Source organism: Silene latifolia, chromosome Y (assembly GCF_048544455.1).
Source record: "Silene latifolia isolate original U9 population chromosome Y, ASM4854445v1, whole genome shotgun sequence".
Classification (NCBI taxonomy): domain Eukaryota; kingdom Viridiplantae; phylum Streptophyta; class Magnoliopsida; order Caryophyllales; family Caryophyllaceae; genus Silene; species Silene latifolia.
In genome coordinates, this window is record NC_133538.1 from 71052927 (window position 1) to 71069159 (window position 16233).

General features: G+C 36.3%; 1 protein-coding gene across 1 annotated transcript; it reads left to right on the forward strand.

The window, feature by feature from the left end:
- The first annotated feature begins 1413 nt into the window (after nucleotides 1–1413).
- LOC141628308 (uncharacterized) lies at nucleotides 1414–2321 on the forward strand. Its single transcript, XM_074441468.1, has 2 exons — nucleotides 1414–1458; nucleotides 1968–2321. Exons 1-2 carry the CDS (start codon nucleotides 1414–1416, stop codon nucleotides 2319–2321), a joined length of 399 nt encoding a protein of 132 aa, XP_074297569.1.
- Nucleotides 2322–16233: the final 13912 nt, after the last annotated feature.

Sequence of the window (16233 nt, forward strand, 5' to 3'; positions counted from 1 at the left end):
TTTTCTTTTATTTAGATGGGTATTCAGGGTTCTTTCAGATTCCTATTCATCCGGATGATCAGGAAAAGACCACTTTTACTTGTCCTCAAGGTGTTTTTGCCTACCGTAGAATGCCTTTTGGTTTGTGTAATGCCACTGCCACCTTTCAAAGGTGCATGATGGGGATATTTTCGTAGTATATAAAGTCTATTATGGAGGTCTTTATAGACGATTTCAGCGTCTATGGGAGTGATTTTGATAACTGTTTGTCTAACTTTGATAAAGTGTTGCAGCAATGCATTAAGGTTAATCTTGTGCTTAAGTGGGAGAAGTGCCACTTTATGGTCAACGAGGGAGTTGTCTTAGGGCACTTAGTTTTTGATAGGGGTATCAAGGTGGATAAAGAAAAAGTGCAAGTGATTAAGCAATTACCTCCTCATGTCAATGTTAAAGGAGTGAGGAGTTTCCTTGGACATGCTGGCTTTTACCGCCGGTTCATCAAGGACTTTTCTAAAATTGCTAAACCACTTACACAGTTGTTACTTAAGGATGCCCCCTTTATTTTTAATGATGAGTGTCTTTCTGCTTTTAACAGGTTGAAACAGGCCTTGATTTCAGCACCGATTATCCAGCCTCCCGACTGGGAGCTTCCATTTGAGATCATGTGTGATGCCAGTGATTATGCATTGGGAGCGGTGTTAGGCCAGTGGAAAGACAAAGATTTGAGTGCGTTTTACTATGCGAGCCGAACTGTGGATGAGGCTCAAGTGAAGTATACTACTACTGAGAAGGGGTTATTAGCTGTTGTTTATGTGTTGGAGAAATTTCGCTCTTATTTGATAGCTAAGCCACGATTTTTGAGGTGGATACTCCTCCTCCTGGGAATTGATCAACAAATTATAGACAAGACGGGCACAAAAAATGTAGTAGCTGATCACTTGTCGTGGTTACCGCAGCAGGAGGGAGAGGATCCTTTACCTATTGACGATTCATTTCCTGATGATTCTTTATTTGTAGTTGCTACTAACATAGGTGTTGATCCGTGGTATGCAGATTATGCTAACTACGTTGTAGGTGGTCAGCTGCCACCTAACTTGTCTTATCAACAGAAGAAGCGATTCTTTCATGACGTGAAGCGCTATTTCTGGGATGATCCTTATCTATTTAAGGAGTGTGTTGACGGTCTTTAAAGACGGTGTATTCCGAATTGGGAGACCAAAGCAATCCTAGAGGGATGTCATTCTTCTTCTTATGGCGGTCACCACGGTCCGTCGCGAACCGTGGCTAAGGTACTTCAGTCTGGTTTCTTCTGGCCTACTTTGTTTGCAGATGCTAAAGTGTTTGTTTCAGCTTGTGATGCTTGCCAGCGCTCGGGAAATATCTCTAAGAGACATGAGATGCCTGAAAATGGCATTCTAGAGGTTTAGGTTTTCGATGTCTGGGGCATTGATTTCAAAGGACCCTTTCCGTCTAGTAAAGGTAACAGGTATATTTTAGTAGTTGTAGACTATGTGTCTAAATGGGTGGAGGCTATTGCTTCACCTAACAATGATGCCAAGACCATGATTAAATTGTTTAAAAATATTATTTTTCCCTAATTTGGCGTCCCTAGGGTCATCATTAGTGATGGGGGTATTCATTTTAAAGAAAAGAAACTTACAGCTATTCTGTCTAAAGTCGGTGTTCAGCATCGTCGCGGTTTGGGGTATTATCCCCAAACCAGTGGGCAGGTTGAGGTCTCTAATAGGTATATAAAAGAGATTTTGGCTAAGGTTGTTTCTAAATCACGGAAGGATTAGAGTCTAAAATTGGTTGACACATTATGGGCATATCGGATTGCCTTTAAAACGCCGATTGGTGCATCACCATATCGGTTGGTTTATGGGAAGTCTTGTTATTTACCTATTGAACTAGAGTCCAAAGCTTGGTGGGCTATTCATAAATTAAACTATGATTCTAAATTGTATGGTGTGAAACGTTTGTTGCAGCTAGATGAATTGGAAGAGTTTAGGCTAAATGCCTACGACAGTGCGCGCATCTACCAGGAGAAAACAAAGAGGTGGAACGACAAAAGAATCATACCGCGAGAATTTCATGTCGGGAAGATGGTGCTGTTGTTTAATGCCCGATTGCGCTTGTTTCCTCGTAAGCTGAAATCTAGGTGGAGTGGCCCCTACACAGTGACAGTTGTCACCAAGTTTGGGTCCGTTGAGTTAGAGCATCCCGATGGCAGAAGATTTAAAGTGAATCGCCATCATGTGAAGCATTACTATGGAGCAGATGATTATGTTGGCAATGTCGAAGTGTTCTACTTCGACCATCTTGACGGGAAAGAAAACTGAAGCCAAAAGGTCGTGCGGGACCTCTTAAACCTAACCTGCGCTATGCGGGAGGCAACCCGGCTTGTAATTTATTATACTTTGCTTAAGAACTTTTAGTTAATTTTGTATGCTTTAGTTGGTATTTTACAGGCAATAAACTGAATATTTGAACTGGTTTCGTTAGTTCTATGGGTCCTTTGTTGCGGTTTTGCAGATGCTTCAACGGACGCCAAGAAGATCAGGCCTAAGAGATCGATCGAGGACTATTTCCTCTCGATCGAGTACTTTCCTCACTCGATCGCGACCTTCACCTCTTGATCGAGCACCCTGCATAATTGACCTTTCGATCGAGGACAATCTGCTCTCGATCGAGCACTTTTGACGCCCCATTGTACTCGATCGATTACTTCACCCTCTCGATCGAGTCTTTTTGCTTTGACTCGCGTGCTGTGATGTTATGGGGCTATTTGCGACCTCCCATGTTGCTGGCTGAATTGGGGAGGTCCCTACTTCACGTAAGTTTTCGAGCTTTATTCTTCTTTTCAGTTTACATTTCCTTTCCCTATTTTTGAGGACAATGAGGGCATTGTACGGTTTGGTTTGGGGAGGTGATATGCATCCATATCTGTGTCTACATACTATTTTTATTGCATTTCAGTTTGCACGTTTATTTTCACATGCTTTGTTTGTTTTAATCTCAAAAAAATATCATAAAAATCTTCTAAAAATTGAAATTTTTTCGAAATATATAAAAATTTCCAGTTTTACTTTTTGCACTTATGTTGAGTCGGAACGTTATGACTTTTATGCTACGTTGAGTCTTTTACCCTTGCCTTGCACTTTCTTAATATTTCGTTGGCATGGTAATGTGCATAATCTACGAGTTTTTGTTTAAACCTATCTGAACGAATAGACTTGACTCTAATATTGACAAGCTACATATACATTCTAAGAGTTAGAGCTTGATAAACTGGTGACATTCATGACCAGTTTTGTTTAGGATGTGAGTAGTACTCCTTATAAGACATGTAACATCAAATTGCACAAGTATGACGATCTTTTCTTAGTACCTGTGTGAATTCGATTTGCGGTGGTGACACATGTGGAGAGGTAACTTACAACCTTTCTTTCTTTACTACCCCTTAACTTCGCATTAGCCAAATTTGCCTTTTGACCCCCTAACTACATCCAAAATTTAGCCTGCCATGTCAAGCTAGTTAGGTGGTTTTTGTGGGTATGCTATTATCCATGTCAGATTTGATTCGTTTTGAAAGATTTGAAGTTGGTAGTACGAATGAAAAAGAAGAAAAAGTGAAATGAAAAAGATTGGAAAAAATATGAAAAAAATGAAAAATGATGAAGAAAAAAAAAGAATCATGTGATAAAGTTGCTGTTATGACATGCTTATCATTATTTTTCATGGGGAGTCTTTTGATGATGTGAGTGATGTTTTGCCACAATGGAACGGTTTTACGTTTTGTATTGAGTAGTGAAGCGGAATGAGTTGATTATTTGGTTATGGTTGTACTAGCTTGGCTTTACATCCACTTATCCAAATTTATTTTGCCCCTTCTTACCCAATTACCTCATCTCACATTATACGTAAGTTCTCGGCGTGTGTCTTGGTCCCGATTGGTTGAAATGAATATGTACGGTTGATAGAAATCGGTTTCATGTTAGCTGCATGCATGTTCTTATAGGTCGAAGTTTAGGTGAGCGTCTTTACTTCTTTCTATTTCATACAATTATACTCAACTTGTGCTTAATTTGTGTGATGAGTGACCCGTGAGAGTCCGATATATATGAGTCTTGCAAGGTCGACGGTTCAGTAGTTTAAAACATTGATTTAACTCGTTTGCATTTGACCCATTACTAATTGGTTATCCGTTGCATTAAATTGGTCTGGTGGACACTTTGTAGATGGTAAGTTGGTCCCGTTCCACTAGTTGTCTTCAGTTGCATTTATAGTTTGTTTGGGGACAAGCAAAGGTTTGGTTTGGGGAGATTAGATGCGTGTATTTTATAAAAGGTTTTTACCCTATATTTACACGCATTTCTGTGTTATTTATGTAGTATCTAGCTACAAATGCCCCCGAATAGTCTACTTTGGTTTGTCTTGTATTAATTGCAGGAATGAACCAGAAAGGAGCATAATCAAGCCTGAACCTGTCCCATTTGCATGCATTTTGGAATTGGAAGAATCGGAGCCTGGAAATTGTCACCTAAGGATGCGTGAAGAGGTTTCAGAAGGTGTTTTGAGTTCACCCACGATGATACAGTGGTATTATGCTCGATCTGTTGGAATATGTGTCCTCCGACAATAATGCGATCACAACTGTTGATCATAATGATCACATGTTTAAATCTCATTTTAAGAATACATGTGGGATGTAATATTTTACAGTCAACTGGTCCACACATATCGGTAATGATTGGCTGACTAGAGTTTGACATTACTGTCGTGCGATGGTGGTGATCAGTTGATCCCCTTAGGTCATACCTATAGGGAAATACTCTTAATTGATTATTTAATTAATCGTATGCCGATACGAGTTAATTAAATTGCTTAAAAATTGACGGATGATTTTGTGAGTAAAATTAACGTGTCTTATTGTAATTCGATTATATTAGATACGGTCTAAGTAATTGAATTGTTTTATTACTTAGATAAAATTATTGTTTACGAAACAATTTGGAATTGAAATTGAATGAATAATTTATTATAAATACAAGACGTTGTAATTTATAATTTGATAAACCGTTTTGGTACAAGTAATTACGAATTACTAGTCGATTTTGTAAATGACATATTTTATGAGTAACATTACAAATTCACATGTCAAGTAACCTGTCACATATGTCACAATTGACAAATGACAAAATAAAATGGACCTTCCATTTTATTTTGTATCTACCGAAAATTGGAGGGAGTATTAGTGGAAAAATTATGTTGATTATTTTAATAAGAGAAAACATAATTATTAAAGCCTAATCTCTAGCCATGCAACCCTACAAGCTTTTGAGAAGAGCAAAAATAAAAGGCATTGGGCATGCTACCCAAGGCCAATAATTTCGGCCACCATATGGGAAAAGAAAAGAGTTTTTCTTTTCAATTTTCCATTCATCATTTTACATATAATTTTTCTAGTGTAAGAAAAATGCATGCTCTCTACAATTTGTGAAAATTCTAGAGAAATAAACTCCAAATAATTTCTCCTCTCCACCGAAATAGTAGAGAGACAAATTAATATTTTGTGTCAATTTTTAATTTAGACTTTTATTATTACTAGATCATAATAATATTTGTTATTGAGAGGTTTCCTTGGGTATTCACTTTTGGGAGAGATTCTATACTTGAATCTTTGTTCATCCATTATTTGGAATGCTCAAGAACTAACAAGAAGGAGATCTTGTTGGTGTCCTTTTAATCCGTAATTATAGTAAGGAAAACGACTTCTTCACTTATCTATTTTAGTTTGCATGCATAAGATTTGTATTTAATTTTATGACTGAATTAAAATGTAACATATATGAATATGTTTAGTAATGAGATATAGATTTCTAACAAGCGGTATCATGAGCCTTAGGTTGTTTGCATGCAAATCGGTTATAGTTTTTCCGAGTTATACGATGAACATATAAAACTTATAAATTTGTGTTATTATGATATATCACGAAATAAATTATGCATGTGAAAGTTTCTGATCCTAAAATGTATTTAGGATATTTTGGTTAATTTATGGATTTTTATTGTTCATCTTATATAATAATGGCATTAAAAATGTGATTTTATGATAAAAAAATGTCATTTTCGGACTAAAATTAGCTAAACTTCGAATTTTCCATTGGTTTTTGGATATGTTTTCACATATATTATTTTTATATGACCTGTACATTTTCAGAATTGTTAGAGTTTTTATGCTCGAAATACGGATTTTTCATGATAAAAATCGAATTTAAATGAAAAATAGGTTAATATGAGAAATATTTCGAATCTGGTCATATAAATTTAGTATGTTGTCACATGCAATTTTACAAGATGTGTGTAAAATAATAGGCTATAATGAAGTCTTTATGCATGATTTATGATTTTTTGATGAAAAATAGCATAAATAGTGACTCTAATTAGTGAATAATTGCTAAAACATACTTCATGACTAAGGAAAAACGTCACATGTTGCATTCTATTACCTATTTCAGATCTAAAATTAAAAAGTTGATAAATATAATTTTTCTCATGTTTTATGATTATATTTGATAAACCCGATAAACCGCAACATAGTTTTTCCGATAAATTTTCGAAATTTTAACCTAAGTTTTTGAACATTATGAGTGTCATGGTATTTTTCCAGAATGTTCATGAGTTTAAATTTGAAATTTCAAATTTATTTGAATTTTTACGATTTATTTGGAGTTTATGGCATTTTTTTGTAATTTTGAGTCCATTAATGAACAATTTTAAGATATATAAGTTAATTATAGTCATTATGTTAGTGGAGACTAATTTTGAGTCCTAAGAAGTTTAGGGTAATTAACTTATGCATAAATATGATTTTATGTATATTATTGTGATTTTAAAATGTTGAATCACGCAAATCCGTAAAACCCGATTAATATATGATATTGGCTCCCTAAAGGTGATTTAGCATAAAATTGGGCATGTTTATACATATTATAATGCTTCATTTTATTTATGATTGTCATAATTTTTTTTTATGTAATTTTTAAATTATGTAATTACTTAGTATGGCTTTAGTTTTAATTGGTATTACTCGAAATGTATGGGAATATCGATTCGGTTGTAATTTATTGTGATTTCGTATCGCCGTTTTGTAATTTAATAGATTTATTTTATTTTAATTACAAATGTATAATAGGAAATTATGTAATTTGTTATGTAATTTAGTTATTTCGGAGTTCCTTGAAGACGGTGTCACTCAAGAAGGCGATACATAAAGATGGTGTTACCTCGAGATGCGTGCTAAAACCGAAGTTCAAGGGACCAATGGAGTTGGTTTCCGAATATGTAAAAGTTAACTAGATTTTCTATTTTAGGAAGGCCATACTAGGATTTAATTTATGCTTTGCATTTTATTTATATGTCGCATGCATCGCTAAATCGCCATAACTAAAACATGCATCATTATTTTAATCGAGTTTATTGACCGTGTCAATTAGAATTATCGTAGTTCACCGCTTTAGTTCGCTTAAAACGTGATAGATAATAAATTGACATGACCTCTCGCTAAAATAATCAATTGAGACATAGCCTTACCAAAAAGTAGAAACCATGAAAACCTATTTCGTGAGAGAGTGCACTCGGCTTTACCGGGGTACAAACCTTATTACGTAGGTTAAGTGGGTGATAAATGTCTACCCACCGAATTTATAAAGATGAGGGTTGTTTTCGGCTTTACCGATGCCCAAGTTGATGTAAATTTGGATCATGGACACATTTATTCGAAATTTGGGTTGAACTCAACGAAATTATTCTCGACGGTTGCCGGATGTGTTTCGGGCTAAAGATAAATATTAATGTAATTTTATCGACCAAGAGTTCTAAAAGTAGAATCGATTAAAGCGTTAATCCACCGAGTTATATTGATAATGGTTGTTTTCGGCTTTACCGATGCCCAAGTTAATATGAATTTGGATCTTGGAATCATTTATCATAGTTGGGTAGAGGTCACTATGTAAATGCTTTACTTGTCATTTACAAGTATTAATAAAACGATAAATGTTAAGTTTTCCACTATTCCGTTATTATATTGTTCTATTTCTTTACCACAATTCATATACGATATCATTTCGATTTTAATTCAAATCTTCATTAAAACATCGTAACTAAAGACAAATATGAATTTTCTTCTAAAACCTCATATGAACCATTGCTAAGGATCTCTTGTGAAGAGTATAGATAAAAGTTATTCATTATCAAACAGGATTTTTGATTCTTGACTAACACATCTACTTACAATGGATTGTTTTTCATATACTTAATCGAATTAAGTACCTTGAAGCGATAAATTGTTTTGGTAATTAGATTTGTCGGAAATCGTAATAGACCAAAATACCGCAACCACATCAATGAAAGTTTTAAGACTAAACAAACGAATGAAGAGTAGTCTTCATGAATATAATTTTGCTTCTCAAACCAAAGACTCATTGAAATGAGTGGGAGCATTCTCTTAAACCGTTAAGAAAAGGATAAGATTTTAAAGAAGTAAAATTAGAATGGAATTGATACAAGGTAATGTTAAAAGTAACGTTATTCAGAATAACAATACTAAACCTATCAGTCCCGACCGATAAAGTTTCAATTGTCTTAATTGTTGGACGTTAGAAAGGAAACTACCCCAAATTATTGAAGAATCAACAAGTTAGTTGTGGGACATCTAATCGGACCTTCTTCTTTAAATGTTTATTTGATTGACATAAATTTTGCTAGTACTACTTCGTCAATATTAGAAACCGATGGTGGTTTTCATCATTATACTTGATACATAGGATGATTAGAATATGACGACTAGCAACAATGATGCTGAGAGGTAGAGTCATTGTGTACTCAATCTAGTTTTGGGTTTAGAGTTGTACTTAATTGTGACTATTAAGTGCATAAACTCTAAATAAGAATATAAACTTGTTAAGATACAAAAGAGGTTTCACTTTTGTGACCCTATACACCACGATTTGATGTATGGCTAGCCAATTATCAAGGTGAATATATTCTAAACCAAACTAGAATGATATATCATGTAGATGATGCAAGACTCAAATTGGTAACCCAAGATTAAACCTTAGATTCTGGAATGATGAACGCAAAGAGTTATCGAGTTCTCTTGAAACCATTAGATCTTATGGTATATGCGTATCTTGTATTCAAAGCAAGATGTCTCGTGTCTTTTGGTTGTAAAGGAGATCGAGGTTGTAAATCATTGATCCAAAATAGGTTGATCATTTTCTTTTACCAACGATTTAAGTTGACGCTAATGTGTTCACTTAATAAGGTAAATAGAGAAATCTTTGAAGAAGTTCAAAGAGTTCAAGGAATCACGATTTAGTCGTGATGGGATTATCAAAGTGAAGACTTTGATATAAGCCAAAGGAAATGTGATATAGTATCACAAAATTAATCTCTCTCAGCACACATTATGGGATAATGTGTGGATTGGATAAGAAATCAAACACTATTCGATATGGTTTGGACTTCAATCAAGTTTACTTTGAGTTACTTGATCCTTTTGGGGATTTTATCATTTTGTCTAATTTATTTTTCCACTAAATCTAAAACGAATCATATGAGATATGAAATGGTAGGGTACCATGTTTGTAAGCTTACACAAGAAACAAATGCTCATTTTTCCCTTTCAATTATCACGAGTACAACGGGTTTGTGGCTCGTGAAGCTGTCTTCCTAACATACAAGTTTATTTCTAGAAGACAGTGTGGGAGAAAATATTCAAGAGCCACAAATTTTATTGTGCCAAAGAATGTTATGTCGCAAGAAACTGGTCTTTCTTGGCTACATGAGACGTTTTGTGTAAAACGTTGTTTCTTCAAAACCTAGGAGGTTAAAGTCATCACTTGTTGAAGATGATGAATTAGTGTTACTTTTAAGAAAGTAAAGAGCTTACAACTTACAATGAAATTGTTTGATTCAAGTTGATTACTTCTGGAAAGTAATGAACATATGACTTACATGAGAGTGTTTAAGTCACAAACTCAATACAAGGCTTAGAGCCATGAAAATCCGAAATAAAAGGCTTGATTAGTGACAAAGGGTTTTGCACTAATAAAGAGAGATTTCAAAGCTTGATTGGTTGCAAAGGGTTTTGCACTAGTTGAAATGCTTAAGTCTATTTGGATTTTCTTAGGAACTGTGTTTCATTATGAGATATATATAACGAGTGAATCTAAAACCCACTTCTTCATAGAAGGAATGTATTCGATACATGTTATGAGTTTTGTAGATTCTTACAATCCTAAGATAATGTGAAACTTAAGAGAGGGTCTTAAGTAGGACATCAATGAGTTAGAATCAATGTTTTAATCATGTTATAAAACCTTTCTCGATAAGTCGAGAAGTTGTGCTTATACATGAGGTTTAGTGGGAGTTACGAAAATTTTAATTAGTCTTATATATGGATGACATATTGATCATTGGGAATGATTTAAGACTTTTGGAGTATTATAATACATCTTAATATCCAGGTTTATGGAGATAAATCCACATAATATTAGCGTCAAATAAGAAGTCTTATGTTGATAAGATTCAAGACTAGTTCAATCAAGTTGAACACATTTGATTGATTCCATTTGCTTCCGCTGCCGAATCAATTAAATAGGAAATGATGTATAACACTTCATATACTTTGAGTATGATGAATTGTTTCAAATCGAATTTAAGTAATATTTACCAAGAAAGCCATAAAGATTACCCTTAAGTGCTTGCAGAAGCATTAAGGATGTAATGCAAAGTGTTTTTGATGCAAAATTTTGTGTAAGGGTGTTACATAAGTGACAATTGACAATTGAGATTGCGCATGGTTTCTGACAAAACCATAATCAAAACACATTAGGATGGTTATGATACCATTGTGGCTATATTATTTAAGGAATAGATTATTCTAGAATTGTTGTAGGCAATAAAGAACAATGAGAAATATTTACAACGAAAATTGAGTACACTTGCAATCATGGGATGTGCAAGAGGGATGAGTCCCGCACACAGTGAAAACAGTGGGAGCTATTTTAAGGCATGAAAGCCTATGTCTTGATTGGATCTCGACACGTACTCAGAAAGTTTTGTAATGCAAATGTATACATTACAAAGGAAAACGAGTATGTAGTAAGGTTAAGTAAGGTACAAGAAGTTGATAAAATCTACTAACCAAAGCCTTCTCATAGGCTTAACATGATAAGTCATGTCATTTCAATTGAATTGAGATGAACAACTACATTAAAGATCAAACTGGATTATAGAATATGAAGTAGTAATCAAGTATTGACTACTCATATGATAATCATATTTATCGTTCGAGTTTTTAAAATCTGAAAACTCCTTTTATACCTTGTTACATCCAAACGGGTTGTAGAGACAATATTGAACCCCGTTAAAGTGAACCCGGATTTACATGGTATTTGCCCATAGTCACTTGTATGAGGTGACGTCTCGAAGTGACTAGAGTGTGATGCGATTGATGGCAAGTTCAAGTGACATTGTGGACAAGGCCCTCGGGAACTGCGTCCGAGGGATCCACACCGGCATAATCGACTCGAGGTTCTTTCGAATCGAATTAAGACCAATTAGAGTCGCCACCAAGTTTTTTGGGAACTTGGAACCGTTCAAGTCAACTTTACACCTTTCATCGAAAAGCATAAAGCCCATCGACTACGAGTGATTAAAGATAAAGACTTGTACCCTATATCACTCGAATTGAATGACTCTCGTAATCCAATGGTATTTAGACGGATCCACAAACCATAGATCTTGAGTAAGGGGTGAGGGTACGTGTTGGGAAGCCCATAAGGACACCCAACCCCGCCCGTCGATAACGGCCTCTACTAAGTCAAGTGTCGGATTTCAAACAAGGTCATAGCTACTGCGATGTATGATGTGCAAAGCGTTGTTTTAAACTCTATCATGTGACAACAGTTTCTATGTCGTTTAATGCATGAATACTAACTTTGTCAAAGTTATTTTAGCATGTTGGTTGATTGATCTAAGCAACATATAAATGAAAGCAAACAAGGCTTAAAGGGGAATGGGGGAGCCATTGGGATCTACCTATTACAAACCAGGCATTTCATGCCGACACAACAATAAATAAATTACAACTCGATCTAAATACAATTGCTACAAACGACTCAAAACGCGACACAAAACACACGGCCAAACGGCCTTGAAAACCGTGCACATGGGGGAAGTGACTCACGGCCTACATGACACACGGCCGTGGGTCCCTCCTCGTATTGCGTGCCCTCACTTAATCCCATCGGATTAGACATCGGGCTATGCACCAAAGCATGCATTAGCATAAACCGGGCCATGTTGTTTTAAACAACATGCGGTTTACTACGCTCTTACAAGCATTGGGAACAACCGTCTAACCAAATAAAACCAAGGTTTTCAAAAAAAGGTTTTGACTCAAAAAGGAGAACAAATTACAAATAGATTACAAAACGTGACTCAAAGAAACATAAATTAAATACAAGCGATAAAACGAATAAAGAACGAACGATGCAAAAACAAACGAAATAGGGGGGGCCAAATACACGGCCAAACACACGGCCAACCACGGCCCAACCAGAGTCAACCTAGTTCCTAAGTTAGATTCATTAGTTAGATCGAATGATTGCGAAAAGGAATCGAAAACAAGGTCAGAAAACGAGTTAAAAACGATGTTGATTGATTGTCGCGTTATGGTGCATTCTACACGGCCTAAAGGGTCTAATTAGGTCAAATATCATAAGATTAACGCTTACTCGTCGAGTGTTAATAGGAAGGTGCTAATCACGCACTCCTATGCTAGCGAGAAATCAAGTGATAAGAAAGATGCATTCAATTATTTACAGAATCGTTAGTTGATTTATAAAGCTACGTCAAAGCCACCTATTATGTCTAATTAGGTTATTAAATTAAATTAATGTTATCTAAATATGTCATAGGTTAACAACCAGAGGTTAAACTAACATGCAACGGGTCCTAGGGTCCATCGATTTGGCCAAACAAGATAAAGGGTCGAAAGCGATGAAAGTTAGACAACTCGTTTTAATTATGCCCTACCTTGAACACGAGGATATGTAAATGAGACGGGGGTGTACGACCGACAGAAGGAGCGGTTTCTTTTCCCATCTCAAGTCAACGCGGGTGTTCATGGTGGTACTTTAACTCATACTCGGACTAACTAGTTTCATAGTTAATTTAGAACGAACGATAAACAAACAAAAAAACAAACAAAAACAAGCTATAAAAAAGGCATAAAAAACGAAATAAAAAAAGGAAGAGAAGGGGATTTGATGCACCCTCAACCTACATGTATCGTTGACACCGTCTTGGGTCGTAATCGAAGGTAGGTTTTATCTCGAGAGGCCGTCGTCGACGAAGAACAAAGCACACGCGCGTTTTGGAAAGTTTCTGGACAGCAGTTTTAAAACAGTGATATCTCCCTCGTTTCACGACGAAAATTCGATCCGAAAGATGTTTTGGAAACTAGAAAGAGAGGAGAACAAGGATCTTAAAGCAACCCCTGCTCGATTTGGGTTATTGGGCACGAAAAACGAGCACAAACAGAACTGGACAGACAAGAAGAAACCGCGAAAACAGAGTGTTATTTCACTCTGTTTTTCGAGGGATTTCGTGTACTCTCAAGGGCAATTTGGCTCGTGATTCTTTATCTAATGTGTGTATGGATGTTGTATGGTTAATTAGGAACAAGGAACTCGAATTTTTATGGTGATTTGATGGAGGAACGAGATGATTTTCGAAGGAGGCACACAAACAGTTTCTGTTTGTGTGTCGGTTTTGTGTAGGGTTTTTGGAGGATGTTTAGGGTTTGTTTCTGAGGTTTAAAGCTTGTGGGTGATGGTTGGATGTATGGAGAACTTAGAGGACTGATTGTATGGTGAAGGGGTGGTATTTATAAGGAGTTAAAGTAGGTTAAAAGAGAGGGAGAGGCAATCGGGCTTGCTGAACATAGCTGCTGTCCAGCAGCTTTGGGAGGGGTTTCTAGGGTTCGTTTTGGGGGATTTCTTGGTGATCAAGCTAGGATAATATGGGTAGGATACTAGGGTATGGGTTAGGGTTAATGGGTACGGGTCTTGGTAGTGTTTGGAGCGGGTTTTGGGCTCGAGATTGAGCTGCCAAAACAGGGGGGCTGCTCGTTTGTTGCGGGCTGTTTGGGGAGGTGTTTGGGATGGAATTTTGGGCCGTGGATAGGGGTTCGAACAAGGGTGGATGGGTAGAGGCTTGGGTTGGTTAATGTACTCGAGATTCGTGCCAATTCGCAAGGGAAACGGGCTTAAAAACCGAGCTAAATCGAGCTCAAAACACACGATGCAAAACGAGTTTTTCGCTTTTAAAATTGATTTTTCAAACCAATTAACAAATTGAAATAAATGACTTTTCAAATCAAATATACTTATAAAATGATTTTTCAAATCAAATATTTATTTTATTTTCAATAAAATAACTTAAGAAAATAAATTCAAAATAAAGCTTTAATTTAAATATCATTTAAACTAAATAAAAATGAATTCACTCAAAAAACACATTAATTTTAAATATCATTTAAAATAACAAAATGAACCCACTAAAAACATTAATTCAAATATCATTTAAATTAACAGAATGAATTCACTAAAAACGTTAATTTAAATATCATTTAAATTAATAAAATACTTCATCGACGACGCCCATTCTACCTCGTAAAACGAGCTCCAAATAATGACAATGACAACTAAAGAATACATGTGTCCTATCATCATCGGGTGTTTGTCGGGTTCTCTATAAATTCCAATATCGACGGATACGGGTATCTACAGAGCCCCCACTTTGACTGAGGCTTGGACAAGGCGAAAGTCAAAGTATACCCCAGGTCCCTTTCGACCTGAGGATTCTTCGGGTCGTTTATAGTCCATTAGACTCGCGTATATAAGCTCGCCAGCCATAAGAAGAGATCATACCTGAAACTTCGTTGGGGATTAACTCTTGCTTCTGTTGCGTCGAATTATCATTGTTGGTCATCGACCCATGAACTGCATAAAAGGTGGGTTGAGCCTTATCCTTAGGCGCCTACGTATCCGTTTCTGACGGAATCAAACCCGCGTCGTAGTTCGGCAACTGCTGACACATGCCCAAAGTTTATCATCTGCTGGCATTTGTCCAAAATTCATCATCTGTTGACACTTGCCCAAAATGGGACGGGACTTTCCGAGGAGGTTGCCGCCACTTTCATCATTTGCTTTCAGCTACGGAATTCTTCCATTTCATACTCTTGTATCGAATTGAATTCTGAGTGGATGTCATCCTTTTCATCTTGATAATGGTCTCTGAAGCCAACGGCTTCAGAGCCCCCAGTTTGCAATGGCTCTAAAGTCGAAGACTTTAGAGCCCCCAGTTGAAGCATATCCTGCTACATTTGAAGCACAAAAACGTACTAGCAATAATCATCACAAAAGCACATTTGTATCATCGATCTTAAAATTGGATTATTTGAAAACCTGGGTCATCGACCCGAAAATTGAATTTGAAAATTTTGAATAATTGGGCCATCGACCCGAAGTTTAAATTTGAAATTTTGAATGATTGGGCCATCGACCCGAAGTTTGAATTTGAAATTTTTGTGTGATTGGGCCATCGACCCGAAGTTTGAATTTGAAATTTTGAATGATTGGGCCATCGACCCGAAAATTGAATTTGAAAGACTGGGTCATCGACCCAAATTTTGAATTTGAAATGAAACACCTGGATGCTGGGTCGTCGACCCAAAAAGTTTTTGAAATTTTGTAAGTTTTTGAAATTTTGAAATTGAACCTTGATGGGTGACCATGAAACGTGACTCAGACATTCTATACGACCGGTAAACAACGTGGGCGTAGCCCGCTACCGCCAAACAAAAAAAGAAAATAAAACCGTAAGTGTGCACGGGCTTTAATTCAAATATGGGCTTGTCGAGGGTGGAAATGTAAATCGGCCGTTCCGGCGCCAAAATATGGCAAATGGGAATCACAAGGTCGTCGAACTTGGGACGGAGATATCGTATGGCATGGGCGTGCTCCCGAGGGCACATGGGAATCAAAATAACTTGGCATTGACAAGGTGGATTAAACTCACGGAGCAACAACGTTGGCTTCGCCCAGACGTTAAACACAGACTGATTTTTTGAGAACACTTAGACATCACACATCACTCTTGTTGGGAACATTCTGTCAC

Excerpts from the sequence above, each read along its gene's own strand:
- LOC141628308 (XM_074441468.1), top strand. The coding sequence starts at position 1,414 with ATGTCTGGGGCATTGATTTCAAAGGACCCTTTCCGTCTAGTAAAG. Across the intron at positions 1,459-1,967 it reads ACCCTTTCCGTCTAGTAAAG|CTAGATGAATTGGAAGAGTT; the intron begins GTAACAGGTATA and ends CGTTTGTTGCAG.